We start from the raw sequence: 23,575 nt of genomic DNA on the forward strand, positions 1-23,575 counted from the left end.
TTTGATTCTGAAACTGGAATGTCGATTAATTTACAAGCCATGAGGACGGGATGATTGACGTTGCCTTTGGATCTAGAAGACTCCTGCTAAATATTCTATGAGCCTTCCATTCATTTATTAGAAATGCCGTCTAAGTTGTTGATGCTAAGGTTAGCCGGGGAACTTATTTAGCAAGCTTAACCTTTTAGGAACCAGAAGTGTTCTCAATTCACGGTCACTTATCTAGAATATAGAGATCTAGATATGTAGTTGACATAGTCACCAGGCCTCAGTCACCTTCACTTAACCCATTCGAGAGATCAATGATGTTAGTTTATGTCTCTTCTGGACAACAATGACCTTTTCAGTGACTGTTTGTTATGCTGCAGCCAATCAAGGAAACAAATAATGGGCGATCGGCTGGGGGACGCACTACATTTTCTGCTACATTAGGCTTATGAGAACATCTACATTAAAATCAGGAGACTTTGAATCGGCCAAATGTTAATTCCCCAAACATTCAACAGTCATGCAGAGTATAAAAGACAACTAACTAAAACTAACATTGTAAGGGCACGATGATTAGTCTACATTTTAATTGCTACATGAGTGACCTAAAATGTTCTTTTCCGATCTTGTGTGGGTTAATACATAGTAACAGTTTTTCTACCAGTTTTTTTTTTTTTTTTTAAAGGGTAAATCCAGCCAAAATAATTTTCCGATCCTATAAGCAGCTACAGCACATATCTATGTTGTATGAAACAGTGAGAGGGGGAGACCAACTTATTAGAGATGATCGTAACTCGCGACCATTTGGACCACTGGTCTTGTCTCAGTCTGTAATTGGCTGAGTGAGTTTAAGGCAGCTGAACGCACCAGAGACACTGGAGAAACAGATGACAAAACTGGGGGAGTGTGGACAGGTGAGCATCCCCCCTCACCCCCCCCCCCCCCCAAAAAAAAATTGAAACTTGCAAAAAATTGCTTCACTCATCTGGAATCACCAGTACAAAGGTAAATCCCTGCTCCTCTATGTACATTTCGGAGCATACTACATTATGCACGTACAGAAGAAGGGAATCGTTGCTCCTGTATAACAGGGCGGTGCAGCTAATCAGAGAGGACCCAACCAGTGCTGGAGGGAAGGTGAGAGGGATGGGTATTATATAGAGATGAGCGAACCCGACCTTTCGTCATTTGATTAGCGGTGGCTGTTGAACTTGGATAAAGCCCTAAGGTTTTGTGGAAATCATGGATATAGTCATTGGCTGTATCCATGTTTTCCAGACAACCTTAGAGCTTTATCCAAGTTCAGCAGCCCCAGCTAATCAAATACCGAACGTTCGGGTGGACTCGAACCCGAACCCGGTTCTCTAGTATTATACTAGCATCTTAGGGGAAGGGGTTTACTGTCTCCTGGGGCATGCTGGGGGGTAATTACTTACTAGGGGCATCCTGCTTGGGTGGGAGGAGTGTTAATCAACTACACTGGGTCATCCTGTCTTAGGAAGGGGGGTTAGCTGATTACTAAGCAAATCCTGCATACATTGCAAGTGTCTTATATGTGTGTGTGTGTGTGTGTGTGTGTGTGGTGTGTGTATGGTGTGTGTGTGTGTGTGTGTGTGTGTGTATAGAGTGCAATACTGTGCCTTGCCCCGGGTGCCAACCCACACTATGCCACTGGGTGAAGCTATGTCTTCCTAACTCTGGATAACCCATTTAGTAAAAGTTTGTTCCAATAATTGGAATTTTTGGTGTTAGGTTGGTGTCAATTACATGTCTATCAAGATCAATGCCAACACATAACCGAATATAGCAAATTCTGTCTTTCTGTGATTCAGAGGATGGCAAAACCCGACTTCATCCTAACCTAAACATTATATAAATGAAGAAATTCCAGAAGTATCATTTAAATGGCGCTATGGATCTTTGACATTTTTACTAAGGATCCCAAAGGCTTTCCTCAGGAGAGAATATTACAAGACACAAGAGCACTGGTACAGAAACAGCGTTACAGGTTGTTACTCTCATAGATTATTTCCACAGCTATAATGGGTAAGGGTCATTAGTGTATAGATGGAGTTGTCAGTGATGAGTATTAATGAGTCTGTACCCCCAGACCTCATCACACAGGCAAAAGCTACAGCACAAGAAGCAGCCATTAAATTCTACCTTACATTATGAAAAGTAAAAAAAAATTAAAAAAAATTGGATGCTGCAGCCCACTGTCACCAGTCATATGGGTGCTATAGGAGAGAGATGACTGCAATATTATGTCTAGTCATGCTTTGGTGCCATTTATTAACCAAGATGATCATTTGACTTTTCAGAGTGGACTGAAGTTGTGAAAGACAATGACCTGTCCTGTAAGCCTTTTAAATAAGCATAGGGGAAGTGTCATATGATGATGGGTTGAACAGGTGGCTACAGACAGTGCCCTAATGTTTACAACAATGATAACCAACCTATTGTGCAAGGGCTGATAGGTGTTCAAACAGACCATGACAATCCATTAGCACCATGTGATGGGATGACACAGAGACTCTCTGCCTCTGTCTTATTACTTTAATGACACTATTGCTAATGCCTGGCATCTAAGGGGTTAAGAGGCTGTGATCAGAGTTCTTCAATCCCAGTCTTTAGAGTGAGCTGTATGACACCGCCAGCATCCACATATATGGTGAACTATTACTGTGCATGGCAAGTGGGGGTGAAGAATATTTTATTGTAGTGTTATGTACAAGTGTATATATGCATTATATGTGTTTCGTTTTGGTGTGCCCCATACACTGTCTGAAATACTTTAAATAGTGAGTGACAGTAGGATAATGGACAGCTGAATGTTGTAGGCCAGGCTCGGACTGGCCCCTATGGAAGCAGGGGAATTTACCGATGGGCCTGTAGGTTTAGCAATATACTTCCCCAGCATTGCTGCACATGCCTGTCAACCAGTCACTAACTGCCTCTATATAAAAACCTGGGGTTCCATCCTATTATAGAGAGGCAGGGACCCATATCCAGCTCCTCTTCTCAGGCTGCCTCCATCAGGTCTATGTGCTACTGATGTAGTCTGGACACAGGCGGAGGGGAGGGGGCTGCAGCCTCCACAGTGCGGCCTTGAAGTAGCTCCTGGAGCTACAAAACTGCCAACATAGGAGCTGTACCTGGTGCTTTCCTGTACCAGAGGTAAATGTATCATGCATGTGTGTGTACTATGTATGCATATGCATTTCTGTGTATGATGTGTATGTATTGTTTATATATGTAATATGTAAGTACACATTATGTGAACTCATTTGCAACTCCCCCTCTCTCAACTAAACCTGCTGGGGACTCAGCTTTCATGTGTCATGTTAAGCAGGAACGGAGGAGTTAGGACATATTCCAGCTTGCAGATATTCAGGAGCTTGGAGAAGCCTCTTTGACTCCTTGTACTAGAGAATAAAAGCATTTTCTGTGCTATGGAAGCACAGAAAAATATATTTAATGCAGCATGGGGCAGATTTATTAAACATGGTGTAAAGTATTAGTTGCCCCTAGCAACCAATCAGATTCCACCTTTCATTTTCCAAAGAATCTGTGAGGAATGAGAAGTGGAATCTGATTGGTTGCTAGGGGCAACTAATGGTCCTTTTACACGGAACGATTTATCGTTCGAATTTGCACGATAACGATTGAATTCAAACGATAATCGTATGTGTAAACGCAGCGAACGAGCCATAAGGAATGCCCCAAGGCAGGATTTCTCCTATTCATTACCTGTCTGAAAACTGCACATGTGCTGGATCGTTAAGAGTCAGAGGGCTTGTGCCCAAGGCAAGTGACATTGGCATGTGTAGCAGCTGTGTAGGTGTCACATGAGAGCCTGTAATGGACTCTATTTAGGAAATACCTCAGAAAGGCACAAAATACTAAGTTAGCTAGCTCGGTAGGCCTCGTGCCTACAGGAGATTTGCTTTAGCAGAGACTGCACAAATTGTTTGGGTCTTTGTAAAAACTAAATTAAAGAGGCTCTGAAAAGTCTTATTGGGCTTGAGGAATACAGAATATTGGGCATAATAAAAAGAACAGCCAGAGGGGCCAGAGAGTCCATGTAAAAAAAAAAAAAAATTTAGAAAAAGATGCATACTGTAAAGTGTCGAGAACTGTAGGCTGTTCATATATATCTGAAAAGTTTAAGGCTACGTTCACATGTAGCAAAAGTGGTGAAAGTGCAGCCAGAGAGCTCTGGTTTCAGCTCATCTCTCCCAATATAAAGGGCTCGGGCGGTGAATTTTCATCACGTTTGACCCCTATGATCATCTACATCTGATTGTTCGTGAGAACCCCATACACCCTATACCCTAGAGAGGCAGGTACTCACAATGAGACCATAATGTGCATCCCCCATTGGGTCTGATTGCGTGTTGGTATCCAAAGAGACAAAATTTCCAGATTAGCAGAAGAACGGAGCTCATCCAGTCAGGTGCAATTTAAGATAGGCAGATAGCAGATGACATTTTCATTTCAACCTGTTTTTGGGTGGACTAGTGGAAGGTTAAAAAATCTAAGTTCTGGTGAAATATCATTTAAGAAAAAAACTGTTACCACCAACATATTTTGTCTTAAAGGGGATTTCCAGGGTTAGAAAAACATGGCTGCTTTTTACCAAAACTGTTCCACCTATCCTCAGGTTGTGTGTGATATTACAATTTAGTTCTATTCACTTCAATAAAACTGAGCTGCAATATCATGAAAAAACTGTGGCATTTTCTTAAAAGGGTTGTCCAGGCAAAGACATGGCTGATTTCTTTAAGGCTGTCCTGTAACTGTCAAGGGTAAATATTTGTGCCTCTGTGCTGCTAAAACTTTCCCTACCACTGTATGCAAAAGAAGGTTAAAAGATAAGAGGTTGCCCATGCAACATTTTTCTCTTAAATTCTGAGTCAGGAAGAAGATCAATAGGGGGGGGGGGGGGGGGGGGAAATCACAGAGCTTCTAAATTCAAGATCAGTGTGGCTGGTGACTGGATGAGAGCGCAGCTCAGTGGGAGCGGAGCTCCATGAAATCATTGCAATATACTGGAATAATAATAACAATAATAATAATAATAATAATAAACAACAATAATAATTCTGGATAAGCAACTTAAATAAAATCAGACAATGCAAAAAAATAAATAAAAAAAAATTGTTACTGCACAGTAAACAATGGTAAACTTTTTACCCCCCCCCCCCACACTACCACTAGAAAAATAAAAAGGATTCACACATAATATTTGAGTCATTATGAAGCATTATGAGTATAATTACAATGGAATTCTTTATTTGACAGCTCCGCAAACAGAACAGAAAGATTTTCATGTATCTGAAAAGTAAAAACGGTAATAGACAGACCACAAATTTGTTTTATTCTTGCCATGCTGAAACAATTAAAACAGGAAACAACAAAATTAAACTAAAATAATAATAAAAAAAATGATTGTGCTCACAGGGTTAATAAAATAAAATAGGAAGTAGGAGTGACCAAAAAAAAAAAAAAAAAAAAAAATATGTATATATGAAATTAAAACAGGAAGAGACGATAGAAAAATAAACTTCCCAGAGAGAAAGGTTAAGGTTCAGGATAACTTGGGAAAATACATCAAATACTTAGAAATCGAGAAAACTTCAACGATAGCTTCTGATTATACATATTAATTTACCCATCTTAAAAACAATTACATACTTTGCCATAATATTTTCAGTCAAGTTTTTTTGTGGGGGATTTTTTTATTTTTTTTTTAATTATATATATAGATTTCTTTAAAGGTTTATATTAAAAAGCAACACTTTCATGTACATAAAACTGTACAAAACAAGGCAGCATCACAAGCAGGTAAATTAAATTTTTCGTGTTAGCCCCTTTACATTAGTGAACATTGCCAAAACCTTATTAGGTCAGAGGGCAAAAAGAAACACTAAAAATCTAAAAACAGGCTCTTGATTATTTTATCTTTTATACACCCATTTATTTTGTGGGTTTTTCACAACTTTGCATTCCGTATCAGACTACTCTGCCAAATGTAGCTAGTGGAGATCCAATTTTCCCATCATGTTCAAATTCTAACCTTTGGTTTTTGTCCTCAGAAAATAAATGTTTTATGAGCTCATAGTGCAAGTTTGAAAATGCAAGAACTTCTTTTTCATGGGGCAAATGATCTGCCCTCATATTGCACATACAATTTTAGAAAACAGGGTCATGTAACCGAATGAACATGGCATATAAATTAGGGGATTGATTAGGTCCTTTAGGATTAATATATATATTTGACACATAGTGTCACTATTAAAAAAAAAAAAAAAAAAGAATTGTGAAGCAAAGCAGATTGGGATTGTGCATTTAAGTACCGTTACCAGACTGTACGGAGTGAAATATAACACTGACTACCTTTCTTGTATGTGTATATAAATCTCTGCAAAAAGATGTCATCTATATATCTGTTCAACTTTTATCCACATCCTATCAGACACCAAGAGCCTGGCCAGAAATGATACTTCCTATAACCGAGGTCCATGCCCAGAATGCATTCATCTTAAAAGACATTATAAAGAAGAAAGCGTTTGTAAGGTATGGGGTCAAAGTCACCAGGTTGTAGACTTAATACTAAAACCATAGTCTTGATAACTTGCCAGTGAACTTGGTTAAAATGGCTTTTATGACATGCAAATGATAATTTTATAGCTTAAGTAAGCTTGTAAATTAACCTTTTACCATCCAATTCAAAATCTGATTTTGCTCTTTCACTTAGACGAACATGCAGTGGCAAGAACTATCATAGTTCCAATGACAACATAGCATAAAACATATAAATAGCCATTTCCTTACAATAGGCAATTGTTTTATACCTAGAAATGTCCGACCCCAGAGGAAGTCTGTGATGCACTCGTCTGGCATGGAAACACACGGCCTTTTGTGATGAGGACCGCATAGTTACAGTACAGTATATAAGCTAAAATGTCCCATCATGCTCTGCATGCCATCCATTCAAAAGTTTCTTCTAGCAAGGAAGACATTAACAAGTGTACTACTTATTTGGCCTAGCAATTTTCTCGACAGCTGTCATATTCTAAGGTGTCAGACACCTGAGCTGTCCAACTCGGCTCTAAAATGTCAAGAATGATTGCACCACAAAAATAGACTCTTCGCAAACAAGATCTCACCCGCATTAAAATGCAGTGACAATTATACATGCAAGAGCGATGTATGTCCCGAAATGTAAAGCAGAGAGCTAAGAGGTGAGTGGAGGCGAGTGAAGAATTACATTGCAAGTGAATGAGAGACAGGAATGGATAATTAAGAGCCTACCCAGACAGAGATGTGTGCTAGAGATGTCATATTAGATCATGTGGGAGCATAGCACAGCTCTGACACAGTCACCCCTGACTTGCAGAGCAAAAATTGTCAATCTTTCATTCTTCTACAGGTCTCTTAGCTGAATGGATATAAAGTATCGCTAGAAGAGAGGAGCGGTTATTAAGTAAAAGCAAAGCATTCCAGACTGGTGATGTGTTGATGTGTGATGAAAAATTAACTTTATATAGACCGCTGATGAAAAACTGTGATGGGAACAGAATCTTGAAGGTTGAGGACGCAAAAAAAAGAAAAGAAAAAAAAAAGTTGATGTTTGGATTATTGTGGAATGTTTTTTTATCATAACTGATATATGTAATAGAATTCTGATTTTTAAAATACATCTGGAAACAAAGACAGCAGCCATTTTTAGAGAGGCTCAAGAAAACAAGAAAAGAAATCACAGGGAATTAGTGACATAATAAGAACTCCTACTCTGAATGTATGTTCCACAAGAGCCATTGTAACCAAATCATTAACACCAAGGTTTATATTCTCAGCTTGACCCGAGGTTATAGTCAAGTGTAGGTTCCAATTATATGGCATTCCATATCCTCTCTTAAGACTGCTTGGAGTGAAGGCAATTCTGTAGATTAGGAAGCCATGTGAGGTCCGTAAACCCTCCATCAAAATGTTGGTTGGAGCTTTACAGGTGATTCTTTCAGAATTATATAGTTGCCTACGCTTGCAATTTTAGGCAGTTTTGCCCCCAATATCTTGTAATTGGTGACTATATTTGTAAGAAGGAGAACCACTACTTTTACTTAAAATAAAAAACCAAATGTAAATGTGACTATCACCTTTTGCTCATAGTTGGATAACCCATCCTATCTTCTTCGACAGTGTTCAAATCTGCAATGGAACTATTGCATAATGTGCTACTGTTCAATTGAGCAGAATGTGCTAATGTACTTCCCATTAACCCAAATTCTTCAAGGAAATTTTGACCTTCAAACACTATTTTCCCCAGACTCCCTAGGGTTGCATCCAACGTCTTCAGCCACTGGTATTCAAATACCGAACAATGCTCAAGTTGCAGTATAGAGTTAATTTCTAAGAGCCACCAAGAGGTGGCAGCAGGCATGACATTTATTCTTGAACTATAGAAGGAAATAAGGGGATTAGGAGCTTAGTACCTAAAAAGGAAATATAACTGTAGAAATATGCTACCAGTACCTATAGTCTACATGAAGATTTACATTACGACTTGTGTTAAAAGCGTTGTCTATTAGGGTAATTCTATTTTTTAAAAGCAGTGAAAAAAATTACTCGCCTCCCAGATCTTGTGCTCCTTCTGCTGTCATGCTTACTGGGTTCCTATTAATCTCTACTTCCTGGTTCCCTCTCAATGCGTAGTCAATAGTATGGTCAACGATTGGCTGAGCAGCCATTTTATTCCAACCCTCCTTTATGTCAAAGTAGGCCTAAGCATTGCAGCTGCAGCACAGGATCAGGGAACTGAGTAATACTTATTTTTTCCTTTCCTAGTTTGACTCATAATACAGCAGCCCAAAGAAACCAGATTTATTTTCCCCCACCAAAAAAAAAAAAAAAAAAAAAAAAATGCTGTTAACTAATGGTTGCCCATAACTAAAAGTAAAAAAAAATGCCTACAATAGACAACAGTGTATAAAGTTATAAGTACATGAAAAGGTAATCCATCATAGAGGAATAGAGGAGGGGTAGTAGTATTAGGTGACAAGAACAGATGGTTTGTGTTAGGTGGAGATTATGTTGCACCTGCTAAGACAACACCATATAAAAGTCAGAATCTGGGCATTTTACATTTTTATTTAACAATCGCTCCTGTGGCACCAAACAATATGGATCAGCATTATACCATATGTTGTATGAGGGAAATTAAGCTATATGTCCTTTAAATACCAGTAGTCAAATACAAAGCATTCCAATTTCTCTTTTCCATGCACTCAGTGTATTAAAATGGAAAAAAAAAAAAGAAATCGTAGCAACCCAACCCTTTAAAAGTAACATGGCGAATGAGTGCCACATTGACACCTCCCCTTCGTAGGATACAAAATCTCGTTTTTATACTAAAGTGGTTGCTGCTTTTCCCCCAAAACACATTGAAGAATCACTGAATCGTAAACTGTTTCAGCTAAAAAACATCAAAAACTTGTCAGATCAGAGCTCGTGGTTACAGTCGAAGAATAAAAACAAATAAAAGGAGCAACTTTGACTTAGCAAATCTAGGCAGAGATTATGTGCAAATTAGTATGTATTACAGAAATATACACACAGAATTGAACCTTTCTACTCTGGTATTAAAGATTTTTCTCTCCCATTAAATAGAAACAGGAAGTAATGCCACTGAATACACCAGCCTACATGCTCTTGGAACCAAAGGCGACCCAACCGGCTGTGGGCCATTTGGCAGAGTGTAGTCAAAATTAAATTACAATAAATAAAGAGAACGAAAAAGGGTTTCTTGCAACAATAAAAGCTGAAATCAGGCAGACTTAATCTTCATTCAAAGGGGTTGTATTTACAGAAGTCTACATGAAACGGCCAGTCAAACTCGCAGCTTACCCTGTTATTGATGAGTTGGATATGCAGATAGATTACAGTTTGGTCCCCATCAGGCTGTCCCTTGCAATCATCCGTACTCATTCAGTTGGCACCTTTGGTATATAAGATCCCCCCCACCTAAGGACATTTGTTGACACCACTCAGATATTTCACAAGATTGCTAGACCCCCCCTACGAAATGTAGTTGTGAACCGTAACCTAAGGGAGTATCTTTAGAAATTTGCCTAGCTCCATCGAGTATGGCTCAAGGCAGAGTAGTCCTTACTTTTTAGCACTAGCATGCAGTAAATGAAAAAACAAAAACAAAACTGGTGACATTACATAAACTATTATAAAAGTATTTATCGGATGTAATAACCTTCTTTACCGAAACTGACCTTAAAACAGCAGTCACCATCTAATTAATGGATCACTGCATGGATGTTAAGACAACAAGCTAAGAAGTCAGCATGCCATTTTTAAGAAGTTAATTGAAGGGGAAAAAAATACCTTAATAGGCTTTATATCAAAAATATTTCTTGAGAAATTTATTGAAATTTAAGTCAAAAGAAACTTAAGTATCATGTACGAGACGGGAGTCTGGGAAATTTTTGACACACAGGTCTACGAAGCCAGTTACTGATGTACCTGAGCAGAACCTTATGGTTTATATCCAATGGGAAGTTGAGAGTCTCTGAATGTGCCTATGTATACATGTATATATGCAGAAGAATCTTGAACTAAGCCTAGTGCCAAATGTTTAATCAAAAATAAAAATTTTAAATTAAAAAAAGGAAAAATAAAAGGTAAAACAAAAACAAAACACCTCTACCAACTGTCATTCATTCACCACAAAGAGACAGGAATTTCTCCTATAAATGAGGACATTCAACCTATGTACCAGAAGGGATGACAGCACCAAGAACACCCTTCTTAAGAATTCTCAGACACAAACCACAATGGCTTATAAAGTCCACTTTTGCTTTACAGTTTCTCATCTTTGGCCGAGAAACATAATGCAAGTTCCCTTTTTATATAAAAACTACATTTTTTTTTGTTTTCTGCTAAAGAAAAATGTGCTTCCCCCTCTCTATATCCAGTTCTGACCTTTACGACAATAAATTGTCTGTGTAGAGGGCTGTTTAAAATTTTACATAGGAATAATAAAATAAAAATGGAAAAACTGAACCAAAAAAATAAAATTAAACACTAAAAATTAAAATAGGCATAGGCCTAGAAGCAGTTGCATGGACCATAAAGCAATTGTCTTATAGTTCCTTTCTATAACGTCTCCTTCATTTAAAAGTTAGCCTGGTTTAAGTCTGTCAATCTCCCAATTCTTCTTTTGCTCCTTCAAGTTCAAACCATGCCAAAAAGCGTATCTCACAGGTATATCTCCCTTTTGGCAGATTGGGAGGAAGGAGTTGTGGCGTGCTGGAAATCAGCCGTTTGGGTAAGTGGGATTTCCTCCATAGGGGAGTCCGTACATGGCTCATGGCTGTTACTGGTAAAGGCACTGTAAGTCGGTAACAGCTGGATGTTGGCCATTTTGGTGGTGCTGTTATTGTTGCCTCCAATGCGGTCCTCTGGAATTCTGGGGTTCCCATTGCCAATCTGCTCTGGACTCCCCTTGTCTTGGTAAGGCACAAAAGTGGAGAGCTTCAGGGCATTCTTGGGCCTGCGGTTGGGGGATGGCTGGCCGGGCATCCAGCAAGTATCAGAGTGTCCGTATTCTGTACATTCCCGCGTGCAGTTTCCCGTCATGGCTACATCAGGTAGTGGTCTGAGATCTGAAGACAAGTGGAGAAGAAAAAAAAGAAAGAATATTTGTTAGTGGTTCAATGATTTAACAAACTTATCACTGAACATGACCTATCCTGTACCCCTAGAGCTCTCGCTTGTTACGAAAGTGTTTTCTTTGAGCTGTGAGTCATATACTATAAGAAATTAAGCTGAGTCATATCTCGAATAATAATCTGACCACTGATCTTAGAGTATACAGCATGCTATAGAAAAAGCTATAAAAGTGTGTAACAAAAGCGGGCCAAATGGGACTGCTTGCCACAATATGGCAAAAACAAGAGGATCAGAAAATATTGACCAAAGAATTTAATTGTCGAATTATGTAACCCAAGGCAATGTCACTAAAATAGCTAATGCAAAGAACATATACTGTATATATAGCTACAATACTGCACTGGTCGCACCAACAGCAACACATAACATACTACCATGTTATGTGATGTCCACATTTAACAAATTATTAAAAAAAAACTATACAGAGAAGATGGTACAACAGTAAAGAGAATCTGTTACAAGAAATCAATGCCATCAATACCAATTTGGCTCCTCCAAGTGGAAAAAAATAATAATATTCATAAAGATCGATCATCACTGTTATCCCAGCGTTATTGAAAGCCTGCCGAGTCAAGGAGGCCAAGCTGAAACTTGTCTATAACATTGAGAGTCTGCATATTGATAAAAGGAGACATTGAAGGAGTTTGTTCAGGGACTATTATTTTTTGTGCTCAAGGAAGGTTAAAAAAAAAAAAGAAAAAAGAAACCCACCCACCCTGTACCTCATCTTCCAATGGTACCCAATCCTTCTTAGTTTCTCAGCAATTCTTGGTATCTGTCTTGACTCAAGGAAGTGGCCGCTCAACCATCAGTGGCTGAGGTTGAAAATTGCTAGAGCCAGTGACAGGCTGAGCAGGGATTTCCTGGTATCAAGACAGATGTGGAGCAGCAGGGCTGGGCACTATTGTAAGGGCCCTATTACACAAAAAAATGTCTGACAGATTATCTGACAGATTTTTCAGCCAAAGTCAGGAACGGACTATAAACAGAGAACAGGTCGTAAACATAAGACTGAGATAGATTTCTCCTCTTTTCCAATCCACTCCGGGCTTTGGCTAAAAAAAAAAAAAAATAATCTGTAAAATAATCTGTCAGACATCTTTTGGTGTAATAGAGCCATAACTGTGGCAGTGGGGAAGGGGGAGGTAGAGTTTGCTTTGTTCTACTTAGCCCCTCTTGAGTTTTTTTTTTTTTTTCGGGGGGGGGGGGGGGGGGGGGGGTATAATCAGTACTATCCGAACTTGTGCACCATAGCCAACACTGTTCGTTTTGGCTTAAGGCACCTTAAATTATTCCAACTAAAACTGCTTGTCCTACCATGGGCTATATCTGTCAGTTTTTACACAAATATTATTAAATATATTAAATAAAAAAAAGAAGAAGAAGAACCCGCTTCTAGCAGTGTTGGACTGGCCCACCAGAGTACCAGAGGATCATCTGGTGGGCCCCTAGCTTTAGAACCTGCACAAACACTGTGTTACATGTTGTTCTTCACTGGTGGGCCCTCAGGATCATTTTCTTTGGTGGGCCCCAGATACCCCAGTCCCACACTGGCTTTTAGCCAGCTTTATCAAGACTATATGGTCTGGAGAAGAGGTTATATCCAGGGTCACAATACAGAACATGCGCCCGATTAGAGTCCAGATCAAGACTTGAATCTACAGAGTAAGCACATTCGTTTCATTCTCTTATCTCAGTTTCTGCAGTAAAAGCTGAGCCGTCTGTTCCAACATGTATTGCAACCTGGTGCTCCTAACTTTGCAAATGATACTGCTAAAATTTGTTTTGCATAATGTATTGACAAAAAAAAAAAAAAAAAAAAAAGGTCTGTATGGGAAAAGCACAAGTCAATTTCGAGACGAAAAATGAATGTAAAAATATGCAGTGATTGATAGTGTTGTTTTAAGAGCCAGCGGGAAGCACCAGACTCAGAGCATGTATATTATTAGCATATACCGATTTTAGATTTCTTAATAAAAAATATCTATTGGTACAATTGACAACAATTTTTTTTTTCCTCCTCCTCATTCTGGTCAAAAGTTGATCCCTTGTGATGCAACAAAGGTGAAATAAGCTACAGCTTGATGTAACTGTTTGCAAAGTATTTGTAAGATACAGACAGGCGGCCCTGATGCCCCATCAAAACGTCAAAACAAAACATTTAATTACTATTCTTGCTGAACAATAAACGCGATGATTTGGGGACCCTTAAGGTTCGCAATGCATTTGCCTCTGTCTGTTTGACAGCTGGTGCATCCCTTCTCCTGGGCTATTAAGAGTCCCAACCCTCCCTCCTCCTACCCCTCCTCTTTCCACCTCTTCACCATGCATCCCCAGGCTCTCTCTTGATAGTTACAAGGTTACACATAGAATACAGAGATCTTTAGAAACAAAAAAGCATATTTAGCAACATAACATTCTATGTATGATGCTCCAGTTCCCTTAATATAATCATATTCTACAATTAAGATACCAATATACAAGACTACAATAACAAACCTTCAGGCTGCGTTCATACGTTCCGCAGCAATATGTGATACAGTTATGCCCTAAGGCCTTTGCATTCTCGTTACGGATTTTCAATCCGCTTTGACAATGTAGCCCCTCCACCTTATTGATTAATCAGCTGCCGGACATGTAATGAAGTTTATACATTACCTGCCCGCTCTCCAGCTTCCGCATTAATGATGGTGCTCAGCCAATCAGTTCATCGCAATGGGACAGCACACTGATTGGCTGAGCGTCTCAAAGGGAATTTCTGAGAATACAAATGATATCTATAGTCTCAGCACGAGTTACTGTTGCTCTACCTGAATAGCTAAGATTTCATTAGATACTTTTAAAATTTTTAGTTTATTAGCATTGTACTGTATGCTTCAAAATGGGGGTTCCCTTTCAAGATAGAAAATTTACTGCCAGTGGAAAAGTCCTTATACACTGTACTTAAAAGTTGGCCAAATCCATCGACTACAGCAAGGTTGGACGACTGTTTAAAGCAGGGATGGGGAACCTTTGGCTTTTCAACTGTTACAATACCACTGTTCCCATCATGCACGGATGGCCAAAGCTTTGACTTTAGCTGTCCAGGTGTAATGGGAATTGTAATTTTGCAACAGTTCCAGGGCCGAAGGATCCCCATCCCAGGTTTTACGTGTATGGCAACTCTCCCCAGAAATCATCTCATTAGAGAAGGGTTAAATACGTTGGATTTCAACTCCACCAGCCTTCTGTTTTTGGAGAGATTGACTGGTTAACTAATAGACATTGGCTAACCGTCTTCTCCCCACTGAGCCTGATGTTTTTACAAGCAGGGAATTCAGAAAAAACAGCTACTGAAATTGTACAACCACCTTTACCGACTGAGAAGGAACAGATAAGTAGTTTATCTGTGAATATTTAGTGTGCTACAAGTTTTTTTGAGGGGATGAGCACAGAAAGGGGTAATACAGGTGGACCATATGTATTGTACAAGTATCTTATCTTCTCTTCAAGTCCTTGTATTCTAGTATCTTCCCACAATTCATAATATAAAGCTTCATGGAAGCCGTGAGCACACTGTATCACAGCTACACCAGGATATCATGCTCCAGGATATGTTAACAGTTAATATGTGAAATATTAGCAAGAAAGCCTTACGGGCAAGGTCAACCAGGATCTGAACCCTGCTCAACAGAAATTGAAATGGTAATGCTGATTTAGCACTATAAAAAAAGGAAATGGGTGTCCTTGGAATAAACCTAAATGCTATGCCCTGTAGTGATCTGATAGCCAGAAAATACGCCTTAAGGGGAACAAATGGTCATTGATCACAATATGTCAAGGGAAATAGAATCTCAGATCACGGCACAAATTTTCCAATGGAATAAGGAGCTACTGACAGTAAGGAAGGGTCTTTTGTTTGAGGATTAACTGAGCCTATACCGTACGGCCTCCATTAACACTTTTGTACCATTTATTCAACCTATTGGGGGGGGGGGGGAGACATACTGGTACATACAATCATCACTCCTACATTTTTTAGACTATTCTTTTGAATAAAAAGAAACATCAAAAACATAAAAACTGTCGGCCAACACTTTATTGGTGTAGATATGAGAAGATACAATATCTTTTTCTAGAGTTCACTTCTTCAGTAGGTGTCATGACCATGGAGAATTTTCTTTGGTCAATGAACCCTGACCACAAACATATTCCCAAGTACCACCATGATAGTTTAATGGAATAGTGAGTAGTTACCATAAAACCCAATTTCTGCTCAAGTTTGCCCTTCTGAAAAAAAGAACCATGAGCAAGATTTATGACATGCCATTTACATTTTCCACAGTATCCTGGTGACAATAATACGATAATAATGTGTGCACTATGCTTGTGCGAATGTGCTAAGCTATAGTGTTCAACCCTATGGGTTATTATGGGGGCCTAAAAACTACAATAGACTGCACACCACTGTCTTCACTAAAACAATGTAACGTGAGTAGAAGAGGAACATAAGGTCATTTACCAGAGTCCTTTCTACATCGCGGGTTGCAGAGTCGCCTGCCCTGCAGACTTTAGAACCTTATAATGAGGCAGACCGCAGCCTAATCTTGGCACGTCCCGGGTTAGCGGACTATCGAAATTTTCACCGCTCTTCCCTTTGGCAGTGCGCATGTATAGGAAAGAGATAAAGAGAGAGAGAGGACGGCCAGTGAGACAGGGAGAGAAGGTACATCACACACACATTGTTCCTTACTTGTAACATAGGTGTACGTGTACATTTACATACAGAATGTCTACCTTAGCCTGCTGATGGCCTGTGCTAGAAAATACACTAGTAACATTGACTGGTTTTAGCGCCCTCTTACCTGCATTTGCTTGCTAAAATAATTTCGATCTTTTAAAATAAAATAAAAAATAAAATCTTTCCCATTTGTCAGCTTTCCCTTTCTTGTATCTATTGATTGTAAAATTAAAAACAAGAGCCGAATTCAAAATATGGTTTGCACTTGTTTGCTTTACGTAAAAGTAGTAATAGATCATAGAAAGAAGTGAAAGGCAGAATTTTCCTTTCATCTCTCTACGATCCACTTCGACATCTCTTATGGGGAACCTGTCATGACTTTCATGCTGTATGGACCATGAACCATAGGGTGGTCCCCAAAGGCTTCTTCCTTCTTCACTATTTTGAGTAGTAGGTCTTGCTCTATACCCTAACAGGGACTGACCCATAAGTCAAGGCTAGCCTGGCAGGAAGGAGCCACCATAATCTGACCTAAAGGCTCATGGTTCAGGCAGCATGAAAAGGATCACAGGTTTCCTTAAAAATATAAGGGCAAGAGAAAAATGGGTGTCCTTGGAATGCAACGTGGGAGCTTGGCTAGTTGCCCATGGTAGAGTATAAAGACCAATAGCAACCGGTTGAATCAGTGGCATATTTGATATGACACCATGGAAAAGAGGACCCATAAAGAAGCATTACCACATATAATATTAATTCTTGGTCCTAACAATTTCGGGAATTGGTATTTTGTATTCCAGGGCTCATAAGCTATACGGTGTAATCCATCTGTGCTTTCCCTAATGGAAAACCCAGCCTCTTTAGGTTTACAGTCAATCTTATAACCTCAAAAGCCTATTTACCGGACCTATAACCCTGCCCTACAGACCCAATGGAGATGTAATGGATAAAACCCAATGTTACTTGTGTATAGCTGTTTCTATACAGTGAATTATCATCTCATGAGTATTAAGGCCAATAGGCCAGTCAGCCCCAAGGTAAAAACTATAGAAGTGAAGGGTTGTTAGATGCAGAACACATTAATACTTATAGGGCTTTTTTACGGGAATACCTATTCTGCTCTTATTATCTAGATACACATTTTTTACCTAAATTAGGCAATGAGGATTTTAACCATCCTAAGGTTTTTACAATGGCCATTCATGATTATTCATTTGCTTTTTTGCTACAACGTCAAAGCAGCTGGCTCTAAATATCTGTCTTGTCTACCTAAATTATTGGACATTTACTCCATTCAAGCTGTTAATGCAATTGTCACAAATGCAATTACGGCATTCTCAATTTCATGGCCATTTATATGTAGCGCCATTTCTGCGTTAGACACATACACTTCATTTACAGAGCCGAACACTTACAACATGCTAAAACGAGGGGAAAATAGAATCAGAAGCTTGCAGGACCATTTGGCGAGATATGCTACTGCGATTGCTACTGGCAACAATGCAGGATTTTTCACGTATTCTGGGATAATCTAAAATTACAAGTGGAGGCCCAAAGGAGAAAAGCTAGACGTAGCATGAAGCATAGCGAGAGCCAAAAGGGAATATGGAAACAGACATGCAAATGAGGAGCAGAAGCGTGGACCATTTTTTAAAGTCTAGAAGAGATTCATCAGTATAGAGGAAGAACCTTTGGAATAATAACACAGAAAAACAATAGGAAAACCATTTTAACTAGTGGAGTCTCCAAAAGAATGCTTACCAAACCTTTTAGAAATAACAGAAGGGCAAAAAAGCTAATGGGGTTCAATAGCCCTACGTAGGCGCAGTGTAATGACGCCCTGCTGTCTGTACGGACTGTGATAGCATTGCCAACTTTAATGGTGTATATTATCAATATAGATTCTGCTTGGTCTTAAATGGAACCACAGACCCATAAATACCATCATGTATTTTCAATAATGCAAATTAACCAACAAGCAGCTACAGTATTTAAGCTCCAGACGTATGTATAAGTACCTATGATGAGATCCCATATGACATCCCAGGCTATTGATAGAACCCAAGCACCTGTCTCCCATGCTCAAAAGGGCACAAGCACATCATAGCAATCTGTATTAAAGGGTACCTGTCACTATGGTGCTATTCCCCTGATGGCTATGCCATCGTAGCCAACACAAAGATCGAGTTGCTATGAATATGTCCCACACTAGCGAGTTACATAGATAAGCCCTATTGGAAGGCTTATGGACGGAATTCACCTAGCATTGTCTTCCAAACCCAATGTTCCAGTCAGCTATGACTGTATGGCAACTAGGGGGGTGGTATAGTGACTGGTGCTTTTAAAAAGGATCAATGTTAAATCTATATCATGGTCAGTGCTGCAGGCATGGTCTGGTAGTACAGATAAATAAATGATGGCTGCATATCAATCATGAAGGAAGGTGTGGGGGGAAGAGAGAAAGCATGCATGCTATACCTTAGCACAACCTCTATGGATTGAGCTTGAAAGATTTTTTTTTTTTTTTTTTTACTTTGCAAAGTTCACTTTGTTGTGACCATTGAGCTATACCATTGCTCCCTTTGCTTAACACCCAGGGCCTGGTAGACATTCCCCAACCCTGTAGCTAGAAAGTGTGATATTCTAGTATATCCCCACATCCTGAGCAGAGATGGTGTTGTGGCTGCCACCTCTGTACCCCCTATAGCTACAATTCACTTTACATATACATTGATAAAACAAAGTTAAGTGGTTGTATTAGGCAGTAACATATTGTTGACTAAGGTAAATTGAACAATAGAGATGAGCACAACTTGACCATACTTGAGTACGATCGTTCAGCATTTGTATACCGGTTGCTCAAGTAGTTGGATGAAACATAAGGGAGTCCGGGAAAACATGGATATAGCCTAAGGCTATATCCATGTTCTCCCGGACTCCCTAGTTCTGTATCCAGCCTCTTCAGCCACTGGTATTCAAATGCTGAATGACTGGACTTTAGCATGCTCAAGTTGTGCTCATCTCTATTGATCAGCCATAACTGATAAGCCATGAGGTGATGACAATGGCACCAGATAAAGTGTGGGAAGTATGCAGGAAATGAAAATAAGCCCTTAATATTGATCTATTCCCTGACATGGGCCGTGGAATGATTGTGAAAAAAAAAAATAACACTCATTAAGGCTCATTAATGCATATGGGGTACAGAAACTAGCGCACATTATAAAAACACATAATGCAGCATAGCCTACTGTGTATAGGGACCTCTGTTCACCACCGAGAGCCTACCATGGGCATGTGAGCATCAGAACTGGATCATAGAGTAATGGTGGCCTGGTCTGATAAATCATGTTTTTGCACTTCATGTGTGGGTATGAGATGGCACCAGGATATAGCAATATCCTGGTGCCATCTCATGAAATAATAAGATAAGTTGGCAGAGGCAAGGTGATGGTCTTGGCAATGTCCTTCTTGGAAAACTTGAGTCCTGATATTCATATGGATGTCACATGTTGACATGTACTACACACCTAAATCTTATTGTAGCATATACCCCCTAATAGCAGCAGAATTTCCTAATAGTGATGGCATCTCTCAGCAGGATAATGCCTGTGCCACAGAAATTGTTTGGGGAACATGAGAAAGACTTCAAGGTGTTGACTGGATGATTGATCTGATAGATCATCTGTGGGATGTCATGGAAAAAAAAAGTATGATCCATGGAGAACCTAACACACAGGTTAGAGATCTGCTTCTAACATCTTGGTGCCAGATAGTACTGGACATCTTAAAGGAGAAATCCAGTGTTTTCTAAAAGCCGGCACCCTGAAGGGGGGAAATTGATTTTAAGTACGCACTTATCTCTCCCTGGACCCGCGGTGAGCGGCTCGAGCAGCTTCGGGACACCTGCTGGAAGTAATTCTACCACCCGCCCCTCCCCAAGTTGTGATGAAGCCATGACTTGGGGGGGAAATGCCTGTCCTGGCTGATGGACTGGCCGCTCAGCCAATCAGTGACTGGAGAGATTTTCCACCCCAGTAACCGACTTGTTAAGCAGCCAGTCCATAAGCAGAGTCGTGACATGGACACCCTGGAGATCCCGGAGCCCAGCAGGGGTCCTGCGGACAGTCCCATGATCATCGTGGGCATGGGGAGAGGTAAATTACTTGAAACCAATTTCTTCCCTTCCCCTGCAGGCTGCTGGCATTTCGAAAACACTGGACTTCTCCTTTAAGGTGTCTCGTGCTATTTGGCACCAAGATGTTAGCAGCAGATCTCTAACTTGCGGGGTAGGTTCTCAACGGATCATACTTTTTTCCAGGAGATCCCACAGATGATCTATCGGCCCAGTTAACACCTCAAAGCCTTTCTCGTGTTCCTCAAACCATTTCTGTGGCAGGGGCCTCTCCTTTAACAGCATTTATGGAGCTGTTTTGGTGGGAACCTACACAATATTAGACTGGTGGTTGTCATATAACAACTGTTCGTACACAACTTTAAAGAGGACCTTAGGAGATTTGAGGGGCGTTGTATAGCTATGGCCAATACGAACGCATAAAGCTACTTCCAGCAATCCAGCAATTCTGATCACGACTATGCCAGATTACTGGATATGCATTGTGAACAGGTTTTCTTTTATAAATAATTTACAGCCTGCAGATTGGGGGAATGGATCTGATACCATCTGAGAGAAGGCTTGCAATTGATTCCCAGAGGCTTGTTTCTTCAGTATAATTATATGCTTACTGATTCCAGCATAGGGATTTCGGAGACCCCACGCAATTATACTGGCTGAAATAACAGGGTAGAGGAGGAAAAGTATCAGGCATTATATTTTCCATGAAGCTGCACGGGTGATGCTGGAAACTCTGGGGATCTCGCTGAACAGCTTTGAGTCACTGTCTATTGAGGCAGCACGGTGAAGAAAAGATGGGGTCCTTAGCGAGCTATCGAACAGCAGCTGTAGCAAGAGCTAGGGGGCCGCTGGGCCATTTAGTTAAAATGGCACATAGTTCCAACAAGACACTGAGGCTACATTACAAGGGGCAGAAATGATGCAGATTTTAGCTGAAGACTTGTAGCGGGCAAGCGTATGAGATTTCAAATTTTTCCAGCAGAAATGGGAGTATACGGTGGATTGTCATTGTGGCAGTGGTAAAGTTTCCATTGACTCCGTAGAAAATTTCTGCAGCAGGTGGTTCTGACATGAAGCTTACACTGTCGTAAAGCTTTAGAGAACTTGATGATACTATTGCTTGGTGGCTGATATAATAAACTGCAATACTCCTGTTTAGTAGTATATTATGCAAGTCAGTGTAATGATGAGATGGCGTCTTAACTTTTTTAACCCTCTAGCTTCCATAGAAACCCATCAACATCTTGGGCTTTGCTGGAATGACAGAAAAAAAAGAGCCTATTGCTATAACAAATCTCTTAGATACTGTTGTCAATAGAGACTTCAGCATGTAAGAGGTTAAATCTAGAATCTGAAATCTAAATATATATATAATCTCATAACAAGACCAGCACATGGCAGATGATATATCAGGATCTGCAGGCATCATGGTGGCCACGTCGGCATGGAGTTTACATGTTCTCCTCCTGTTCGTGTGGACATCCTCCAGGTACTCAGATTTCTTTCCACAATTCAAAAAACATACAAACAGATTAATATAGAATTTAGCCAGTGAGGCTTTAATGGTAACAGTGACCAATGAGAGTGATGACAATCTCAGTATGGTGCTGTGGAATAATTCATGTTTGACTGGGATTTAAATCTCCCTCGTATACACCAATTCATACTTACAGTAAAGGATGTTGATATCTAGGCTGCTGTCTGCAGGGTCGCTGTGCTGGAGATCTGCATTAGCGGTCCCTGCGTCTGCAGAAATGACATGAAGGGAAAAAGGTGGTCACCTGTGACTCAGGATGAGGAAAATTATTCGAGAGAAGATAAATGGGTCAATCAGAGAATAAAATTGATTGGTGATCACCTCATTCCCTCCATGGTAGTTCTGAGGGTTCATATGATGTAAGTAACTTTCTGTTTAAAGCCCAGTTGGCTTCTCTGTCTGCCCTTCGGCCTTGATTGATAAATCTATCCAAAGAAGGAAAGATCTATCAATCAATGCTGGTGGGGTTGGGAGAAGCCAACAGGGACCACCCCAATGATTAATGGTTCTGAAATCCCTTAAAATAGCACCCTATTCTCAAATTCCCATCTAAGCTACTTAAGGCATGAATTGTATTGCGAAGAAGATGTGGAACAGAGATGAAAAAAAAAAAAAAAGGTACTATGAGATTAGTTAAGAGCGTCTACTTTACTTTAAGGACAGTGCCATGCTTGTCATGGACATGGACAATGTCTAGTATTTTAGCTTAGCCGCATAGATGTTAAAATAACTGGGCTGCAACATCAGACACTGCCCAAAACTAATGATGACCAAACACCGGACAAATGTTAGTGTCTGGATGTGTGGCCAAACACACACTCGGCATTCAACTGATGGTGTCTGGAGAAAATGGATGCCTTCCAAGGGAGTCCTGGAAAACATGGAAAAAACCATAGGCTGTATTCACGTCTTCCTGGCAGCCCTAGGGCAGCATTCATTTTCTCCAGAAGCCATGAGGAAATTGCTGGGAGTTTGCGTTTGGCCACATGGCCGAACACTGACGTATTTCGCTCGTCACTACCCGTGGAAACATTTCTTAAATAACAATTCTCATCAGTAAGTTAGTGAGGTAGTACAACACTATAAAAAAAAACATTGCTTCTTTCTGAAAAAAAATAGCGTTTTTGAACTTTAAACCCCTTTAAAACCTATTTTCTCAAATATTGCTACTCTTCTTGTACATAGAAAAATCAAAGACACAGGAACAATACTTTCAAGCAGGATGACAACGCATGTATCTACCAGATACTAAATAAAAATATTGGTTAAAGTTTAACTTTTATTGGTAGATCTAAAAATAAACAGGGCAACACATATGGTATATTAGATGACACTTGAATCCTTGACCTGTTTCTTATCGGTCATCCATATTACATACACAATTAGGCTCTGAAGAAACAAAGCCAAAACTGTTTGCCTGGCTCATTATGCTCTCTGGGCCAGTCTTAGGTTT

The 23,575-nt window shown here is 39.9% G+C and overlaps 1 protein-coding gene across 11 annotated transcripts in view; it reads right to left on the reverse strand.

Annotated features, from left to right (window-relative positions):
* Window positions 1-5,261: 5,261 nt before the first annotated feature.
* The window catches only part of PCDH1 (protocadherin 1), a 186,578-nt gene continuing 168,264 nt past the window's right edge, over window positions 5,262-23,575 (reverse strand). For 8 of the 11 annotated variants that reach the window (XM_069969187.1, XM_069969181.1, XM_069969186.1 and 5 more), the window contains exons 5-6: window positions 22,257-22,331; window positions 5,262-11,666 (exon numbers count right to left, since the gene is read on the reverse strand). In XM_069969187.1, coding sequence (XP_069825288.1) covers window positions 11,260-11,666; window positions 22,257-22,331 — 482 coding nt within the window. In that variant the 3' untranslated portion in view covers window positions 5,262-11,259. Of the gene's footprint in view, window positions 11,667-16,234; window positions 16,368-22,256; window positions 22,332-23,575 lie in introns of all 11 variants that reach the window. The other 3 variants (XM_069969191.1, XM_069969182.1, XM_069969193.1) reach the window with 3 other exon arrangements.

The sequence above is a fragment of the Dendropsophus ebraccatus genome, chromosome 1 (genome assembly GCF_027789765.1).
Source record: "Dendropsophus ebraccatus isolate aDenEbr1 chromosome 1, aDenEbr1.pat, whole genome shotgun sequence".
Lineage (NCBI taxonomy): Eukaryota > Metazoa > Chordata > Amphibia > Anura > Hylidae > Dendropsophus > Dendropsophus ebraccatus.